At 42.4% G+C, this 21,756-nt stretch overlaps 1 protein-coding gene across 1 annotated transcript in view; it reads left to right on the top strand.

Moving 5' to 3' along the window:
* The window catches only part of LOC129817579 (gamma-aminobutyric acid receptor subunit rho-1-like), a 51,919-nt gene that overhangs the window by 11,175 nt on the left and 18,988 nt on the right, over window positions 1–21,756 (top strand). Inside the window, exon 3 of the mRNA XM_055872978.1 lies at window positions 1,101–1,207. Within this exon, the coding sequence (XP_055728953.1) occupies window positions 1,101–1,207 (107 nt within the window). The remainder of the gene's footprint in view (window positions 1–1,100; window positions 1,208–21,756) is intronic.

The following is a 21,756-nucleotide window of genomic DNA, read 5'->3' on the forward strand; positions in this document are numbered from 1 at the left end:
CATAGACTGCCCACCCAGCTCACGTCCTGACCAACTAAACAAAGCTAAACAAAGGAAAATAAGGTCAGGAACGTGGCATTCATGTAATTATCAATAAAAGCCTTTGACACTTATGAAATGCTTGTAATTATACTTCAGTATTCCATAGTAACACCTGACAAAAATATCTAAAGACACTGAAGCAGCAAACTTTGTGGAAATTCATATTTGTGTCATTCTCAAAACTTTTGGCCACGACTGTACAGAGTTTAACAGGTGCTGTACCCATGGGTAAGAACATGGGGAAAAATGTATGCTTAAAACAAAGTGCTATGTATGTAGCCTACAGATGAATGATCTGTTTTGTCACATATCAACTTTCCTAGTGCCATACTTCCTTTAAAACAAAAAGTGGAAAAAGTCAATTTTGAAAGAGGAAAAAAAATATTACGGGGCAGTTTGGTAAAACAAATCCCGTCTGACTCATCCACTGTAAAAACGGACATGCTGGGATAATAAAGACATAACCAATGTTCTATAGTAATACTAGTCCCTTGCGAATAGGGCTAAGATCACAGCTTTTGTTAAAGTATACTCAGAGTATAAAATAGTTGGCTTTGAAGCATCTAGCTAAACCTTGTGCAATCGAGCCTTTTCCGTAGTATGGGCAGGTTCAGGGCAAATTCATATGCCCTGTGATGCATAGCTCCAAATTTATATGAAAAAAGACTACCCTAATGAATTAATCCTCATGAATATGATCGGAATTCTATGTACATCCTGATAAGCTTATAGCTGGTAAGCCCCTTTAACTTCTGATGACAAGGGGGGGGGGGGGGTAGACACGTGTTGTGTGTGTCTGTGTATGGCCCCATTCCATAGGATAAGTGGTCTTGATATAGGCTGAGTCCCAGTCTGTTTGTGCATTCATGCCAACTTCTCGTCACTCATTGTCACGCTATTCATGTTTGATTTGACAATGACAGCAATGGAATTGGCAAGAGCACAAAAAACTCTGGGACTAGTCAGTATGCTATAAAGGTTCAGAGACAATGACAAGACAAGAAGTGTAATTTTAAATATTGATTGTTTCATTGATCATGTTTCTCCACTCTTCACAGCCCTATACTGAGAAGAAGTCCAGATATGACCAAAACCACCATGACAAAGTCAGAGCAGCTTTTAAGCATAAATGACCACGACTTCACAATGAGGCCTGGCTTTGGAGGTGAGATTTTTTAACGGTGCTTTACTGTGTGATGTACAAATCATCATCATTGGTTCACTGATATTTGATGACAACTTTTATTTTTGGGCTCCCGAGTGGCGCAGTGGTCTAAGACACTGCATCTTAGTGCAAGAGGTGTCACTGCAGTACCTGGTTCAAATCCAGGCTGCATCACATCTGACCTTGATCGGGAGTCCCATAGGGCAGCGCACAATTGGTCCAGTGTCGTCTGGGTTTGGCCGGGATAGGCTGTCATTGTAAATAACAATTTGTTCTTAACTGACTTGCCTAGCTAAATAAAGGTTACATTTTAAAAGGTATAATAATTACTTAATCATGACTCATCGTTAAGTGTATGTCATGCATTGAAAAATTCCAACTGTTATTACTCAAGTTAAGATTTGGCCTGTTTCAGTTCTTGGAACTCAGGAAATCCATTTTTATTTGTCACATGCTTTGTAAACAACAGGTATAGACTAACAGTGAAATGCTTACTTACCATGGGAAGCAGATACATTAGAAGTGGATGTACACGTATGGGTCGTTCCATCTCAAAATGCACAAGAAAGAGGATTTCAACACCCAACAACTCAGATTGTTCTGAAATTGTTTCTGTTGTTAGAAACAGAACATTATTTTGTTGAAATATAATTTAATGGCCTCCCGGGTGGCGCAGTGGTCTAGGGCACTGCATCGCAGTGCTAACTGCGCCACCAGAGTCTCTGGGTTCGCCCCCAGGCTCTGTCGCAGCCGGCCGCGACCGGGAGGTCCGTGGGGCGACGCACAATTGGGCTAGCGTCGTCCGGGTTAGGGTGGGTTTGGCCGGTAGGGATTTCCTTGTCGCATCGCGCTCCAGCGACTCCTGTGGCGGGCTGGGCGCAGTGCGCGCTAACCAAGGGGGCCAGGTGCACGGTGTTTCCTCCGACACATTGGTGCGGCTGGCTTCCGGGTTGGAGGCGTGCTGTGTTAAAGAAGCAGTGCGGCTTGGTTGGGTTGTGCCTCGGAGGACGCATGGCTTTCGACCTTCGTCTCTCCCGAGCCCGTACGGGAGTTGTAGCGATGAGACAAGATAGTAATTACTAGCGATTGGATATCACGAAAATTGGGGAGAAAAGGGGATAAAAAATGTAAAAAATAATAATAATAATAATAATTTAATCACATCGGTAGCCGATGTGAGCAAGACCTTTAAACAGGTCAACATTCACAAAGCCGCAGGGCCAGATGGATTACCAGTACGTGTACTCAAAGCATGCGTGGACCAACTAGCAAGTGTCTTTGGTAACATTTTCAACCTCTCTGTGACTAAGTCTGTAATACCTACATGTTTCAAGCAGACCACCATAGTCCCTTTGCCCAAGGAAGCGAAGGTAACCTGCTTTCACTTCTTTGCTTTGAAAGGCTAGTCATGGCTCACATCAACAGCATCCTCCCGGATAACCTAGACCCACTCCAATTCGCAGACCGCCCCAACAGATCCACAGATGACGCAATCTCAATCGCACTCCACGCTGCCCTTTCCCACCTGGACAAAAGGAACACCTATGTGAGAAGGCTGTTCATGGAGTACAGCTCAGCATTCAACACCATAGTGCCCACGAAGCTCATCACTAAGCTAATGAACCTGGGACTAAACACCTCCCTCTGCAACTGGATTCTGGACTTCCTGACGGGCCGCCCCGAGGTGGTAAAGGTAGGCAACAACACGTCTGCCACGCTGATCCTCAACACTGGGGCCCCTCAGGGGTGTGTACTTAGTCCCCTCCTGTACTCCCTGTTCACCCACGACTGTGTGGCCAAACACGACTCTAACACCATCATTAAGTTTGCTGACGACACAACAGTGGTAGGCCTGATCACCGACAACGATGAGGCAGCCTATAGGGAGGAGGTCAGAGAACTGGCAGTGTGGTGCCAGGACAACAGCCTCTCCCTCAATGTGAGCAAGACAAAGGAGCTGATCATGGACTACAGGAAAAGGCGGGCCAAACAGGCCCCCATTAACATCAACAGGGTTGTAGTGGAGCGGGTCAAGAGTTTCAAGTTCCTTGGTGTCCACATCACCAATGATCTATCATGGTCCAAACACACCAAGACAGTCGTGAAGAGGGCACGACAACCTTTTCCCCCTCAGGAGACTGAAAAGATTTGGCATGGGTCCTCAGATCCTCAAAAGGTTCTACAGCTGCACCATCGAGAGCATCCTGACCGGTTGCATCACCGCCTGGTGTGGCAACTGCTCGGCATCTGACCGTAAGACACTACAAAGGGTAGTGCGTACAGCCCAGTACATCACTTGCCAAGTTTCCTGCAATCCAGGACCTATATAAAAGCGGTGTCAGAGGAAAGCACATAAAATTGTCAGAGACTCCAGTCACCCAAGTCATAGACTGTTATCTCTGCTACCGCACGGCAAGTGGTACCGGAGCGCCAAGTCTAGGACCGAAAGTCTCTTTTAACAGCTTTTAACAGCCAAAAGACTGCTGAACAATTAATCAAATGGCCACCGGACTATTACATTGAACCCCCCCCCCCATTTGTTTTGTACACTGCTGCTACTCGTTCTTTATTATCTATGCATAGTCACTTCACCCCTACCTACATGTACAAATTACCTCTAACTTGTACCCCAGCATACTGACTCGGTACCGGTACCAACTGTATATCGCCTCGTTATTGTGTTACTTTTTATATTTTTTTTTACTTTGTTTGGTAAATATTTTCTTAACTCTTCTTGAACTGCACTGTTGGTTAAGGGCATAAAGTAAGCATTCGACAATAAGGTTTACACTTGTTGCGACAAATAAAGTTTGATTTGATCTGAGAAGTTAAGCTAATTGATTGCACCCAAATTGGCTATTTACATTTATAGGATTCATATAATATTCAATAAATATAGTACCTAACATCCGATTTGGACCCCCAAAAATTCTAACAATGAGTTAGACATGAGGAATCCTAAGCAATGGTCAAAAGCCTCCCACAGACCCTCCACACCCCACGCCAGTCCCACCTAACGAGTATATAGTATCAGTTCTCTATGTTTGAGAAGTAGTATGGAGCTGCGGCTCAGAGTATTGTTTCTTCATCCTATGCAATGTGTTCCCAGTGAATTTGGTGATGTTGTTTTTCCCCTGTTCGGAGAAATTGTTAGGTTTATGTACCATCCTACATCCTGATATTACCAGGTTCTGACCACGAGATGGGTTCCCTCCTCAATGTTACAGGGCTAGTTCACCCAAATTAATACATAGGATGCCACCCAAATTAGAAAATGACATATTCTTCCACTGCTCTGTCATTCGCTACATACTTTAGTCTGAGACTGCCATCATTGAAGTCGTTTGTGGTGAAGAGGGGCATTGTACAAAACAAAGTCATCATTGATTGGATCATCTCAGAGTATCAAAGTCAATGAGACATTTTTAAACCTTTGCTTTACCCACATGTGTTCTGTATCTGGCCTAACCCATCAGTTTCTGGACCAATCAGACAGCCCAATCGACCAATCATAAGGAATGTGTTCACATTCAGTGAAGGGTCGAGGAGGTACCCAGATCCAGACTCATTACGGAGAATAGATGAACATCTCTGGGCGTGGCATTTTGTTTGGCCAGAGCAAGGAGTCTGGGTAGCCAGGCAAGTCTATGGACAAGGTATGACAGTAATCCATGCGTTGGTTTTGTTGTCCACTGTTTCAAATGCAAACAAATACAATGCTAGTCAATTGTACCTATATTAACACTTTCGTCCAAATCATCCTGAAGTATCTAAAAAAGTATTGTTAACTCAATGATGCTGCTTATAGAGGATTTGGATATGAAGTGTGAAAATGCTAAAGATACCATTGACTTGCGTTGGATTTGTGCCACAAATGCTAAAAAGTTAGCATTTGAAACAGTGGCCAGGTAAACAAAACCAAAGCATGGGTTGTTGTCATATCATGTCCATAAACTGCTTACATGGTAAGGAAACCAATATGACATTTTGTAATTTGGGTATGAAAAAAGTTTATTGTTAAAAGTAGTCCTTGTGGATAGAGTTGTATGGTTTGTTAAACTTTGAAATCAATGGATTTTGTTTTGCATACATTTTAAGATGAAAAACTCAGTCTCAGCGTTATTCCATTACCATGGAATTGCCCACATATGGATGTTTCCATCCCAAATACCAGTAAAAGGGGATAAATTGTGCTGCAATTTAAGTTACAAAATAATAAAGATTCTAAAATAATCTATACAGACAGCGAATCGTAACAGACGTAAACATTACCAGGGTTGGAAAGGTTACTTTATAAATGTTATCCATTACAGTTACTAGTTACTACTGTCCAAAATTGTAATTTAACTTTTGGATTACCCAAACTCAGTAACGTAATCTTATTAATTTCAGTTACTTTTAGATCACCTTCCTCTTAAAAGGCATCAGAAGAAGACAAAAATGACGCAGCAAACGCATTTAGTGTGTCATCATAGTGGTCTCTGACTTTTAGTGTCTGACTTGTGGTCAGACTCGCTCAGGTGGAATAAACTTAAACTTGCATTTTTTTTCAATGCTGAATTGAATGTCATTGAGAAAACTAAAAGGTGTCATAATGTATTTTTTTCCTGCTAACATCCTTTCAGAATCTAAAAGTAATCCAAGAAGTAATCATATAGTTTTTCAAAAGTTTCTGTAATCTGATTTACAATATTTTAGCTGGTAACGTAACTAATTACAGTTACAGTTTTATGTAAGCAGATTACATGTAACTGATTTGTTGTATCTTTGACATGTAATCAGTTACACCCCAACTCTGGACATTACACATGCAGAGTATTCCTCTGTGGCGTTTAAAGCCAGTGAATAGTTGATGTGCTATTGCTCCTTGTGATATGAAGTAATTTACAGAATATTGACTCGGCCATGTATCAACAATATAAATGCAATATATCTGATATATCAAAATGTGTGAATCTGCACCCGAGCATGCAATAACATTGCCACATCATTTTGTACTAAGAGACAATGGCTCATCCACATTTTTTGTTTTATTGTATGTAGGCCCTTAAAGCAGAGTTATATTTATTTGATTGTTTTACAAAAAACATGGATAGATGGCAGCATTCACGCAAAACTGAAAGCGCAAATCACCACATTTAACCATGGCAAGGTGACTGGGACAATGGATGTCTACAAACAGACCAGCTATGACTTCCGTAAGGAAATCAAAGAGGCAAAACAACAGTACAGGGACAAACTGGAGTCTCAATTCAACGGTTCAGACAGGAGACGTATGTGGCAAGGACTCCAGACAATCACGGATTATAAAGGAATTCGAGGAAAACAACATCGAGCCGTTCTCCGTGGCCGATGTGAGTAAGTAATTAAAGCGTGTTAAGCCTCGCAAGGCTGCCGGCCCAGACGGCATCCCATGTCGCGTCCACAGAGAATGTGCAGTCCAGCTGGCTGAAGTGTTTACGGACATATTCAATCGCTCCATATCGTAGTCTCATGTCCCCACTTACTTCAAGACATCCACCCTTGTTCCTGTATCGAATGTAACTGAATTAAATTACTATCATAGCACTCACTTACTTCTGTCATCATGAAGTGCTTTGAGAGGCTAGTTAAAGACCATATTACCTACACCTTACCTGACACCACAGACCAACTTCGATTCTCAAACCACTCCAACAGATCCACAGACGACACAATTACCATCACACACTGCCCTATCCCACCTAGACAAGAGAAATACCTATGTAAGAATGCTATTTATCGACTACAGCTCAGACTTCAATAACATAGTGCCCTCCAAGCTCATCACTAAGCTCAGATCCCTGGGTCTGAACCCCTCCCTGTGCAACTGGGTCCTGAACCTCCTGACGAGCGAGTGGTGAATACAGACAACAACACCTCCACCTCGCTGATCCTCAACACAGGGGCCCCACAGGGGTGCATGCTCAGCCCCCTCCTACATGTGTGGCCATGCAGGTCTCCAACTCAATCATCAAGGAATCCAAGATGGCGTAGCAGTGTAGACGTGTTTTGTTTCGTCCTCTCGTGCACGTTTGTATTTTTCGTATTTCTTGTATATATTTAAATTTTTTGTCCATCTCTTTTCAATTTTTAATTCGATTATACCTTCCGGTAACCTACCTCACCCAATGTGATACGGAATCACTTTTATTTTTTAACTTTGGAACACATTCAAGAACCCCCAGTAGCTAATCAGCTACAAGCTATTTAGTCATTTTTAGCCGCTGCTAGCAGCTTGTACCTTCTGCACAGACACCAGCCCTGTTATTAGCCTGGATATTACTCACCAATTTACCAGCATCTAGTACCAGTCTCTCCACAACAACGCCGGATTCCTGCCGTAATCCCTGAGCCACTACTTCTGATCCTCACAGCTAGCCTGCAGCTAGCGCCACTGCCACGAAGCTAGCCCCAGTTAGCAAACACAATTCTACAATACCTCTTTCGCCATCGCCATCCGGCTTGGATTCTCTGTCAACACGACCACGTCTGGTCTGCAGACGAATACCCCATCCGCTGTGCCCTCAACCGGCCTCCGTCTGAGTAGACCCCCTCCGTCTGAGCAGACCACCCCCCGGGCTACTAACTTTAAACGCCGCGTGCTAGCGTAGTGGCGGCTTCCCTGCTCCATCTACGGCTGCCCCCTGGACACTATGATCACTTGGCTACATAGTTGATGCCTGCCGGAATGTCCATTAATTCACGGTACTCCATTCTGTTTATTTGTGTTTTATCTGTCGGCTCTGTGTTTTAACTCAGGCTCTGTGTGTAGTTAATCTGACCCTCTCTGCCTAGTCGTCGCCATTTTTACCTGCTGTTGCTGTGTTAGCTGACTAGCTGCTGTTATCTCACCTGTTGTTTTAGCTAGCTCTCCCAATCAAGACCTGCAATCACTTTATGCCTTACTGTATGTCTCTCTCAAATATCAATATGCCTTGTATACTGTTGTTCAGGCTAGTTATCATTGTTTTGGTTTGCAATGGACCCCGTAGTTCCACTCCCCGTACCTCTGATACCTCCTTTGTCCCACCTCCCACACATGCGGTGACCTCACCCATTGAGACCAGTATGTCCAGAGATACAACCTCTCTTATCATCACCCAGTGCCTGGGCTTGCCTCCGCTGTACCCGTGCCCCACCATACCCCTGTCTGCACATTATGCCCAGAATCTATTCTACCACGCCCATAAATCTGCTCCTTTTATTCCTTGTCCCCAACGCTCTAGGCGACCAGTTTTGATAGCCTTTAGCCGCACCCTCATCCTACTACTCCTCTGTTCCTCGGGTGATGTGGAGGTAAACCCAGGCCCTGCATGTCCCCAGGCACCCTCATTTGTTGACTTCTGTGATCGAAACAGCCTTGGCCTCATGCATGTCAACATCAGAAGCCTCCTCCCTAAGTTTGTCTTACTCACCGCTTTAGCACACTCTGCCAACCCTGATGTCCTTTCTGTCTCTGAATCCTGGCTTAGGAAGGCCACCAAAAATTCTGAGATTTCCATACCCAACTATAACACTTTCCGTCAAGATAGAACTGCGAAAGGGGGAGGAGTTGCAATCTACTGCAGAGATAGCCTGCAAAGATCTGTCATACTTTCCAGGTCTATGCCCAAACAGTTCGAACTTCTAATTTTAAAAATTAATCTCTCCAGAAATAAGTCTCTCACAGTTGCCGCCTGCTACCGACCCCCCTCAGCTCCCAGCTGTGCCCTGGACACCATCTGTGAATTGATCGCTCCCCATCTAGCTTCAGAGTTTGTTCTATTAGGTGACCTAAACTGGGATATGCTTAACACCCCGGCAGTCCTACAATCTAAGCTAGATGCCCTCAATCTCACACAAATCATCAAGGAACCCACCAGGTACAACCCTAAATCCGTAAACATGGGCACCCTAATAGACATTATCCTGACCAACTTGCCCTCTAAATACACCTCTGCTGTCTTCAATCAAGATCTCAGTGATCACTGCCTCATTGCCTGTATCCGCTACGGGTCCGCGGTCAAACGACCACCCCTCATCACTGTCAAACGCTCCCTAAAACACTTCTGCGAGCAGGCCTTTCTAATCGACCTGGCCCGGGTACCCTGGAAGGATATTGACCTCATCCCGTCAGTTGAGGATGCCTGGTCATTCTTTAAAAGTTACTTCCTCACCATATTAAACAAGCATGCTCCGTTCAAAAAATGCAGAACTAAGAACAGATATAGCCCTTGGTTCACTCCAGACCTGACTGCCCTCGACCAGCACAAAAACATCCTGTGGCGTACTGCAATAGCATCGAAGAGCCCCCGCGATATGCAACTGTTCAGGGAAGTCAGGAACCAATACACACAGTCAGTCATGAAAGCAAATGCCAGCTTTTTCAAGCAGACATTTGCATCCTGTAGCTCTAACTCCAAAAAGTTCTGGGATACTGTAAAGTCCATGGAGAACAAGAGCGCCTCCTCCCAGCTGCCCACTGCACTGAGGCTAGGTAACACGGTCACCACCGATTAAATCCGTGATAATCGAAAACTTCAACAAGCATTTCTCAACGGCTGGCCATGCCTTCCTCCCGGCGACTCCAACCTTGGCCAATAGCAGCCCCCCCCCCCCCCCCCCCCCCCCCCCCGCTGCTACTCGCCCAAGCCTCCCCAGCTTCTCCTTTACCCAAATCCAGATAGCAGATGTTCTGAAAGAGCTGGAAAACCTGGACCCATACAAATCAGCTGGGCTTGACAATCTGGACCCCCTATTTCTGAAACTGTCCGCCGCCATTGTCGAACCACCCTATTACCAGCCTGTTCAACCTCTCCTTCGTATCATCTGAGATCCCCAAGGATTGGAAAGCTGCCGCGGTCATCCCCCTCTTCAAAGGGGGAGACACCCTGGACCCAAACTGTTACAGACCTATATCCATCCTGCCTTGCCTATCTAAGGTCTTCGAAAGCCAAGTCAACAAACAGATCACTGACCATCTCGAATCCCACCGTACCTTCTCCGCTGTGCAATCCGGTTTCCGAGCCGGTCACGGGTGCACCTCAGCCACGCTCAAGGTACTAAACGATATCATAACCGCCATCGATAAAAGACAGTACTGTGCAGCCGTCTTCATCGACCTGGCCAAGGCTTTCGACTCTGTCAATCACCATATTCTTATTGGCAGACTCAGTAGCCTCGGTTTTTCTAATGACTGCCTTGCCTGGTTCACCAACTACTTTGCAGACAGAGTTCAGTGTGTCAAATCGGAGGGCATGCTGTCCGGTCCTCTGGCAGTCTCTATGGGGGTACCTCAGGGTTCAATTCTCGGGCCGACTCTTTTCTCTGTATATATCAATGATGTTGCTCTTGCTGCGGGCGATTCCCTGATCCACCTCTACGCAGACGACACCATTCTGTATACTTCTGGCCCTTCCTTGGACACTGTGCTATCTAACCTCCAAACGAGCTTCAATGCCATACAACGCTCTTTCCGTGGCCTCCAACTGCTCTTAAACGCTAGTAAAACCAAATGCATGCTTTTCAACCGTTCGCTGCCTGCACCCACACGCCCGACTAGCATCACCACCCTGGACAGCTCCGACCTAGAATATGTGGACATCTATAAGTACCTAGGTGTCTGGCTAGACTGCAAACTCTCCTTCCAGACTCATATCAAACATCTCCAATCCAAAATCAAATCTAGAGTCGGCTTTCTATTTCGCAACAAAGCCTCCTTCACTCACGCCGCCAAACTTACCCTAGTAAAACTGACTATCCTACCGATCCTCAACTTCGGCGATGTCATCTACAAAATAGCTTCCAATACTCTACTCAGCAAACTGGATGCAGTTTATCACAGTGCCATCCGCTTTGTTACTAAAGCACCTTATACAACCCACCACTGCGACCTGTATGCCCTAGTCGGCTGGCCCTCGTTCCATGTTCGTCGTCAGACCCACTGGCTCCAGGTCATCTACAAGGCTATGCTAGGTAAAGTGCCGCCTTATCTCAGTTCACTGGTCACGATGGCTACAAACAGCAGAGAGAGCAGGCTCCGAATAAATCGACAGATAGTGTGGTGAAGAAGGTCCAAAACCGCTAGGGCTCTCCAAGGGGTGGTGCGGTCAGCCCAACGCATCACTGACCCTCTATTTCTAAAATGATCTGCCGAAATTGTTGCAACCCCTATTACTGGCCTGTTCAACCTCTCTTTCGTATCGTCTGAGATTCTGAGATTTCTAAGGTCTTCGAAAGCCAAGTTAACAAACAGATTACCGACCATTTCAAATCCCGCCGTACCATCTCCGCTATGCAATCTGGTTTCAGAGCTGGTCATGGGTGCACCTCAGCCACGTTTAAGGTACTAAACGATATCATAACCGCCATCGATAAGAGACATTACTGTGCAGCCGTATTCATTGACCTGGCTAAGGCTTCCGACTCTGTCAATCACAACATTCTTATTGGCAGACTCAACAGCCTTGGTTTCTCAAATGATTGCCTCGCCTGGTTCACCAACTACTTCTCTGATAGAGTTCAGTACGTCAAATCGGAGGGCCTGTTGCCCGGACCTCTGGCAGTCTATATGGGGGTGCCACAGGGTTCAATTCTCGGGCCAACTCTCTTCTCTGTGTACATCAATGATGTCGCTCTTGCTGCTGGTGATTCTTTGATCCACCTCGACGCAGACGATACCATTCTGTATACCTTTGGCCCTTCTTTGGACACTGTGTTAACTAACCTCCAGATGAGCTTCAATGCCATACAACTCTCCTTCCGTGGCCTCCAACTGCTCTTAAATGCAAGTAAAACTAAATGCATGCTCTTCAACCGATCGCTGCCCGCACCTGCCCGCCCGTCCAGCATCACTACTCTGGACGGTTCTGACTTAGAATATGTGGACAACTACAAATACCTAGGTGTCTGGTTAGACTGTAAACTCTCCTTCCAGACTCGCATTAAACATCTCCAATCCAAAATGAAATCTAGAATCGCCTTCCTATTTCGCAACAAAGCATCCTTCACTCATGCTGCCAAACAAACCCTCGAAAAACTGACAATCCTACCGATCCTCGACTTCGGCGATGTCATTTACAAAATAGCCTCCAACACTCTACGCAACAAATTGGATGCAGTCTACCACAGTGCCATCCGTTTTGTCACCAAAGCCCCATATACTACTCACCACTGCGACCTGTACGCTCTCGTTGGCTGGCCCTCGCTTCATACTCGTCCCCAAACCCACTGGCTCCAGGTCATCTACAAGTCTCTGCTAGGTAAAGCCCCGCCTTATCTCAGCTCACTGGTCACCATAGCAGCACCTGTAGCACGCGCTCCAGCAGATATATCTCACTGGTCACCCCCAAAGCCAATTCTTCCTTCGGGCGCCTATCCTTCCAGTTCTCTGCTACCAATGACTCGAACGAACTGCAAAAATCACTAAAGCTGGAGACTCTTAACTCCCTCACTAGCTTTAAGCACCAGCTGTCAGAGAAGCTCACAGATCATTGCACCTGTACATAGCTCATCTGTAAATAGCCCATCCAATCTACCTCATCCCCATACTGTACTTATTTATTTATCTTGCTCCTTTGCACCCCAGTATCTCTACTTGCACATTGATCTTCTGCACATTCTACCATTCCAGTGTTTAATTGCTATATTGTAATTACTTCGCCACCATGGCCTATTTATTGCCTTATCTTATCCTACCTCATTTGCACATGCTGTATATAGATTTTTCTACTGTATTATTGATTGTATGTTTGTTTATTCCATGTGTACCTCTGTGTTGTTGTACGTGCCGAACTGCTTTGCTTTATCTTGGCTAGGTCGCAGTTGCAAATGAGAACTTGTTCTCAACTAGCCTACCTAGTTAAATAAAGGTGAAATAAATAAAACACACTTACAGCCAACAGTGCTGTCCCATGTCATAGAGACTTGATTGAACTACTGGTCACTTCCCATTTCACACTGTTTATTTAAATACTGTATCCCAGACGTAGCTTATTCTAATATTTCTACTACTGTACATTGTATTTTAGTTACACACACCACATATTTATTTATATACTGGATTCTTGACATAACTCACACTAATATATCTACTGCTATACAGTTGAAGTCAGAAGTTTACATACACCTTCCCCAAGTACATTTTAACTCAATTTTTCACAATTTCTGGCATTTAATCCTATTTTATTTATCTGTTATTTTACCAGGTATGTTGACTGAGAACACATTCTCATTTACAGCAACGACCTGGGGAATAGTTACAGGGGATTGAATGAGCCAATTGTAAACTGGGGATTATTAGGTGACCATGATAGTTTAAGGGCCAGATTGGGAATTTAACCAGGACACCAGGGTTAACACCCCTACTCTTACAATAAGTGCCATGGGATCTTTAATGACCTCAGAGAGTCATTACACCTGTTTAACATCCCATCCGAAAGACAGCACCCTACACAGGGCAGTGTCCCCAATCCCTGCCCTGGGGCGTTGGGATATTTTCTTAGACCAGAGGAAAGAATGCCTCCTACTGGCCCTCCAACACCACTTCCAGCAGCATCTGGTCTCCCATCCAGGGACTGACCAGGACCAAACCTGCTTAGCTTCAGAAGCAAGCCAGCAGTGATATTCAGGGTGGTATGCTGCTGGCTTAGTAAAAATTCCCTGTCTTAGGTCAGTTAGGATCACCATTGTATTTTAAGAATGTGAAACGTCAGAATAATAGTAGAGAGAATGACTTATTTCAGCTTTTATTTATTTCATAACATTCCCAGTGGGTCAGAAGTTTACATACAATCAATTAGTATTTGGTAGCATTGACTTTAAATTGTTTAACTTGGGTCAAACGTTTCGGGTAGCCTTCCACAAGCTTCCCATTTTGGCACATTCATCCTGACAGAGCTGGTGTAACTGAGTCAGGTCTGTAGGCCTCCTTGCTCACACACACTTTTTCAGTTCAGCCCACAAATTGTCTATAGGATTGAGGTCAGGGCTTTGTGATGGCCACTCCAATACCTTGACTTTGTTGTCCTTAAGCCATTTTGCCACAACTTTGGAAGTATGGTTGGGGTCATTGTCCATTTGGAAGACCCATTTGCGACCAAGCTTTAACTTCCTGACTGATGTCTTGAGATGTTGCTTCAATATATCCACATAATTTCCCATCCTCATGATGCCATCTATTTTGTGAAGTGCACTAGTCCCTCCTACATCAAAGCACCCCCACAACATGATGCTGCCACCCCCCGTGCTTCATGGTTGGGATGGTATTCTTCGGCTTGTAAGCCTCCCCTTTTTCCTCCAAACATAACAATGGTCATTATGGCAAAAACAGTTCTATTTTCGTTTCATCAGACCAGAGGACATTTCTCCAAAAAGTTAGATCTTTGTCCACATGGGCAGTTGCAAACCGTAGTCTGGCTTTTTTATGGCGGTTTTGGAGCAATGGGTTCTTCCTTGCTGAGCGGCCTTTCAGGTTATGTCGATATAGGACTTGTTTAACTGTGGATATAGATACTTTTGTACCTGTTTCCTCCAGCATCTTCACAAGGTCCTTTGCTGTTGTACTGGGATTGATTTGCACTTTTCGCACCAAAGTATGTTCATCTCTAGGAGACAGAACGCATCTCCTTCCTGAGCGGTATGATGGCTGCGTGGTCCCATGGTGTTTATACTTGCGTACTATTGTTTTTACAGATGAACGTGGTACCTTCAGGCGTTTGGAAATTGCTCCCAAGGATGAACCAGACTTGTGGAGGTCTACTATTTTTTTCCGAGGTCTTGGCTGATTTCTTTTGGTTTTCCCATGATGTCAAGCAAAGAGCCACTGAGTTTGAAGATAGGCATTGAAATACATCCACAGGTACACCCCCAATTAAAATTATGTCAATTAGCCTATCAGAAGCTTCTAAAGCCATGACATAATTTTCTGTAATTTTCCAAGCTGTTTAAAGGCACAGTCAACTTAGTGTTTGTAAACTTCTGACCCACTGGAATTGTGATACAGTGAAATAATCTGTCTGTAAACAATTGTTGGAAAAATGACTTGTGTCATGCACAAAGTAGATGTTCTACCCGACTTGCCAAAACTATAATTTGTTAACAAAAAATTTGTGGTGTGGTTGAAAAACGAGTTTTAATGACTCCAACCTAAGTGTATGTAAACTTCCGACTTCAACTGCACATATCATTGTTAGTTTAGCTTGTGTAAATTTGTATAGATTGCATTTTGATTCTGCTACACTGCTGTTTGAGTTGTTAATTGGATTCTTCTTGCTGTTCTTGATGTCTTTAAAACTTCTAATGGCTAGGGGTTCCGCTCGACAACATTCCGCTGAAAAGGCAGAGCGCGGAATTCAAAAATATTTTTTAGAAATATGTAACTTTCATACATTCACAAGTGCAATACACCAAATTAAAGCTTAACTTCTTGTTAATCTACCCATCCTGTCCGATTTCAAAAAGGCTTTACAGCGAAAGCACACAATATGATTATGTTAGGTCAGAGCCTAGTCACAAAAACACATACAGCCATTTTCCAGCCAAAGAGAGGAGTCACAAAAAGCAGAAATAGAGATAAAATAAATCACTAACCTTTGATGATCTTCATCAGATGGCACTCATAGGACTTCATGTTACACAATACATTTATGTTTTGTTCGATAAAGTTCATATTTATATCCAAAAATCTCAGTTTACATTGGCGCGTTATGGTCAGTAATGTTTTTTTTATTTTATTAATTATTTTTTTTTCTGGGGGGTGGATCAACTTAATATTGCGGAAAGAATGTTGCTTCCAATGTAATTGTCTGCATCATTTCCAATCCCCCATATTTTTTGGGGTAAATATATATATCCATTCACGTATGCATACATATACACATACAGTATATCACAAAAGTGAGTACACCCCTCACATTTTTGTAAATATTTGAGTATATCTTTTCATGTGACAACACTGAAGAAATGACACTTTGCTACAATGTAAAGTAGTGAGTGTACAGCTTGTATAACAGCATAAATTTGCTGTCCCCTCAAAATAACTCAACACACAGGCATTAATGTCTAAACCGCTGGCAACAAAAGTGAGTACACCCCTAAGTGAAAATGTCCAAATTGGGCCCAAAGTGTCAATATTTTGTGTGGCCACCATCATTTTCCAGCACTGCCTTAACCCTCTTGGGCATGGAGTTCACCAGAGCTTCACAGGTTTCCACTGGAGTCCTCTTCCACTCCTCCATGACGACATCACGGAGCTGGTGGATGTTAGAGACCTTGCATTCCTCCACCTTCCGTTTGAGGATGCCCCACAGATGCTCAATAGGGTTTAGGTCTGGAGACATGCTTGGCCAGTCCATCACCTTTACCCTCAGCTTCTTTAGCAAGGCAGTGGTCGTCTTGGAGGTGTGTTTGGGGTCGTTATCATGTTGGAATACTGCCCTGCGGCCCAGTCTCCGAAGGGAGGGGATCATACTCTGCTTCAGTATGTCACAGTACATGTTGGCATTCAAGGTTCCCTCAATGAACTGTAGCTCCCCAGTGACGGCAGCACTCATGCAGCCCCAGACCATGACACTCCCACCACCATGCTTGACTGTAGGCAAGACACACTTGTCTTTGTACTCCTCACCTGGTTGCCGCCACACACCATCTGAACCAAATAAGTTTATCTTGGTCTCATCAGACCACAGGACATGGTTCCAGTAATGTCCTTAGTCTGCTTGTCTTCAGCAAACTGTTTGCGGGCTTTCTTGTGCATCATTTTTAGAAGAGGCTTCCTTCTGGGACGACAGCCATGCAGACCAATTTGATGCAGTATACGGCGTATGGTCTGAGCACTCACAGGCTGACCCCCCACCCCTTCAACCTCTGCAGCAATGCTGGCAGCAATCATACGTCTATTTCCCAAAGACAACCTCTGGATATGACGCTGAGCACGTGCACTCAACTTCTTTGGTCGACCATGGCGAGGCCTGTTCTGAGTGGAACCTGTCCAGTTAAATCGCTGTATGGTCTTGGCCACCGTGCTGCAGCTCAGTTTCAGAGTCTTGGCAATCTTATAGCCGAGGCCATCTTTATGTAGAGCAACAGTTATTTTTTTCAGATCCTCAGAGAGTTCTTTGCCATGAGGTGCCATGTTGAACTTCCAGTGGCCAGTCAGTATGAGGGAGTGTGAGAGCGATGACACCAAATTTAACACACCTGCTCCCCATTCATACCTGAGACCTTGTAACACTAACGAGTCACATGACACCGGGGAGGGAAAATGGCTAATTGGGCCCAATTTGGACATTTTCACTTAGGGGTGTACTCACTTTTGTTGCCAGCGGTTTAGACATTAATGCCTCTGTGTTGAGTTATTTTGAGGGGACAGCAAATTCACACTGTTATACAAGCTGTACACTCACTACTTTACATTGTAGCAAAGTGTCATTTCTTCAGTGTTGTCACATGAAAAGATATACTCAAATATTTACAAAAATGTGAGGGGTGTACTCACTTTTGTGATATACTGTATATACATACACATACCTACATAGACATACATACTTTTTTTTAAAGAGTATACCTTTATTATTATTCCCCGCAAACCCTACCACCGATCCCCCAATTGGAGTAAACTGATAAACATTTCTGTTTTAACCTTCAATTTATACATCTTATACACATTTTACAGACACAGTCTACTTTATAATAGTTCTCTCTTGTTTGTTCTTAGTCCTTCCTCTATTTCTTGTCCATCCAGTTTGATTTCCACTTGTAACTGTGCTATTTCACAATAGCTCCGCACCTATACACATTTCACAGATCCCGTATGCCCTACATTGTTTATCTTGTTATTAGTCCCACCCTTCAGCTCCACTCAACCTTTCCCATCTATCTTCCAACATCATCCATTTCGGATTTTTATTTGCCATATATTTTTCAACTGTGCTGTGATGCTTCACAAAAGATTTGAATCTTCCTATTCTCATAGCTTCCACGGATTGTAAATTAAAAATAAACATTTTTGCTAAAATAATTATTATATTATTGATTGATTGACTATGGCTTTTCAGATCCCCCAGTATTGCTATCTGTAGCGTTAGTTCTACGCAAATGTTGCAATTCTTCAACCATTCCTGGACCTGTGACCAAAAACGAGCTACATGCGGACAATACCAAAATAAATGGTCGATTGACTCTGCCTCCTCACAGCAGAATCTACAGAGCTGGGAAGATTGTATCCCCCATATATATAACATTCTATTAGTTGCAAGAATTTTGTACAATAATTTAAATTGAAAAATTCGAAGTTTTGAATCCGGCGTTGTTTTGCGTATCAATTCATAAACCATGTGCCATGGAATGGGTACATCAAAAATCTCTTCCCAACTATTTTGCAATTTATATGGCACAGCTGTAAGTTTTTTGGTCCTTAAATGAAATTGGTATATGTTTTTATTTATCACACTTTTCTTTAACCATTTATGTTCTTTAATATAAGGCCGACATACAAGTTCCTTACTTTTATCCCCTTCCACCTGCCTCTTCCATTTTTGTGGTAATGCTGCAATTAATTGGTTGTAATTTTGGGTAGAGCAGACATTTCCATATGTCTGTGTTAGCTGCATGTGTGACATTACTCCACCAGTCCTATTTATGATATCATTCACAAAAATTATACCTTTTTTAAACATTTCTTCGATACAGTTTTTTTATCAATTACTATATTTGAATTTAACCACAAGATTTGTTGTACTATTTGTTCCGTCCTTTCAGGTGGATTAAACTGAAATTGCAACCAACTTTCTAAGGCTTGTTTAAAAAATAAAGATATTTTGGAGATTATTTCCTTTTCAAGCAACCGAAAATGAGCAGGTGTAATCTGAATAAAGGGAAAAAGGCCCTTCTTGAACATAGGATGAGACATTCGTACCAATCTACTAGAGAACCAGTTTGGATTTAAGTATAACTTTTGTATGACTGATGCCTTTAGTGAGAGGTCTAATGCTTTAATATTTAATAATTTCTGCCCTCCGAATTCATATTCGTTATATAAATAGGCCCTTTTAATTTTATCTGGCTTGCCGTTCCAAATAAAATTGAATATTTTTTGTTCATATAATTTAAAAAGCAGGTCACTAGGTGTAGGCAAAACCATAAGCAAATAGGTAAACTGTGATATGATTAAAGAGTTAATCAGGGTGATTTTCCCACAAATAGACAGGTATTTTCCTTTCCATGGTAGCAAGATCTTATCTATTTTTGCTAACTTTCTATAAAAATGTATTGGAGTGAGATCATTTATTTCTTTTGGGATTTGTATACCGAGTATGTCCACATCACCGTCAGACCATTTAATTGGTAAACTACATGGCAATGTAAAATGTGTATTTTTTAGTGATCCAATACGTAATATGGTACATTTATCATAATTTGGTTTTAATCCAGAGAGGATAGCAAATGTATCTAGATCCTCTAAGAGGCCGTGGAGAGATTCTAGTTGTGGTTTTAAAAGAAAACATGAATCATCAGCGTACAATGACACCTTAGTTTTTAGGCCCTGGATTTCTAATCCCTTAATATTAATGTTTGATCTAATTTTAACAGCTAACATTTCGATGGCAATAATAAATAGATATGCCGATAGTGGACAACCTTGTTTTACTCCTCTAGATAGTTTAAAACTTTCTGAGATGTAGCCATTATTTACTATTTTACACCTAGGGTTACTATACATAATTTTTACCCATTTTATAAGAGATTCCCCAAAATTGAAATATTCTAGGCATTTATATATAAACTCCAGTCGTACTTTATCAAAAGCCTTTTCAAAATCAGCTATGAAAACCAGGCCTGGTGTCCCCGATATTTCATAGTGTTCCATTGTTTCCAGTACTTGCCTTATATTATCTCCAATGTATCGTCCATGTAAAAAACCTGTCTGATTAGGATGAATAATATCTGACAAAACTTTTTTTATTCTATGCACCAAGCATTTTGCTAGGATTTTTGCATCACAACACTGAAGTGTAAGAGGTCTCCAATTTTTTAAATGGACTGTATCTTTATATATACCACTTGGGTCCTGTTTCAGTAATAATGATATCACACCTTCTTGTTGCGTGTCTGATAATCTATCATTTATATAGGAGTGGTTAAAACAAGCTAATAATGGTCCTTTGAGTATATCAAAAAAATGTTTGTATACTTCCACTGGTATGCCATCCAGTCCTGGAGTTTTCCCATCCTTAAAGGCCCCAATTGCATCAAGTAGTTCCTCCTCTGTAATTAGGCCTTCACATGAGTCTTTCTGTACAGATGTTAATTTTACATTATTATTAGGGAAAAAATCCATACAATTAGTTTCAGTTAGTGGAGATGGAGGAGCCTGAAACGAAAATATATTCTTAAAGTACTTTACTTCCTCTTTCAAAATATCATTTGGTGAATCATGCGTGACTCCATCATTTGTAACAAGTTTTAATACGTTTTTTTTGGTAGCATTTCTATATTGACGATTGAAAAAGAATTTGGTGCATTTTTCCCCATATTCCATCCAGTTCGCTTTATTTTTGTAATATATTACACTGGATCTTTCTTGAATAAGTTCCTCCATTTCTTTTTGTTCTTCCTCTAACTTATTCTGTGCCTCTATGGTACTGTTTTTATTGTTATCTAACTGTACTGTTAGTCCTTCAATTTCCTTTGTTAATATGGACTCTTTTGATCGAAATTGCTTTTGTTTTATAGATGAGTACTGAATTGCATGGCCTCTAAAGGCACACTTAAAAGTGTCCCATACAATATGGGGATCTGCTGTACCTATGTTATGTCTAAAAAAGTCAGTTATAAATTCTTCTGTCCTAGTTCTAAACAATTTATCATCTAGTAGGCTTTGATTAAATTTCCAATATCCTCGCCCACGTGGAAATTCTGTAAGAGTAATATATATGCCAATTATGTGATGGTCCGACCGCATTCTGTCCCCTATCAAACTCTTTTTAACTTTTGGTGCCAGAGAGAATTATATAAGAAAGTAGTCAAGGCGACTAGCTTGATTAAGCCTCCGCCATGTATATCTCACTAGGTCAGGGTATTTAGGTCTCCATATATCCACTAATTCCAATATATCCATGACATTCCTGATTTCCTTAAGTGCCTGAGGGTGATAGTTTGTAGTGTGATTTCCTTTCCGGTCCATAGAGGTATTTAAGACCGTATTAAAATCTCCCACTATAATAATAGAGTCTAGTGTTGCTTGTAGAGTTGATACATTCTTATATATATTGTCAAAGAAGCTTGGATCATCATTATTCGGACCGTATAGGTTAATAAGCCATATATGTTTATTGTCCAATAACATATTTAAAATAATCCATCTACCTTGAGGATCTGTTTGGACAAGTTGCACAGTTGGATCAAAGTTATTATTAATTAAAACCATCACCCCTTTTGAATTTCTTTGCCCATGGGAGAAATATATTTTGCCCCCCCAGTTCTTTTTCCACAAAACTTCATCTAAAACTGTCGAATGGGTTTCCTGTAAACAGTAGATATTATAATCCTTC

The sequence above is a fragment of the Salvelinus fontinalis genome, chromosome 20 (assembly GCF_029448725.1).
Source record: "Salvelinus fontinalis isolate EN_2023a chromosome 20, ASM2944872v1, whole genome shotgun sequence".
Classification (NCBI taxonomy): domain Eukaryota; kingdom Metazoa; phylum Chordata; class Actinopteri; order Salmoniformes; family Salmonidae; genus Salvelinus; species Salvelinus fontinalis.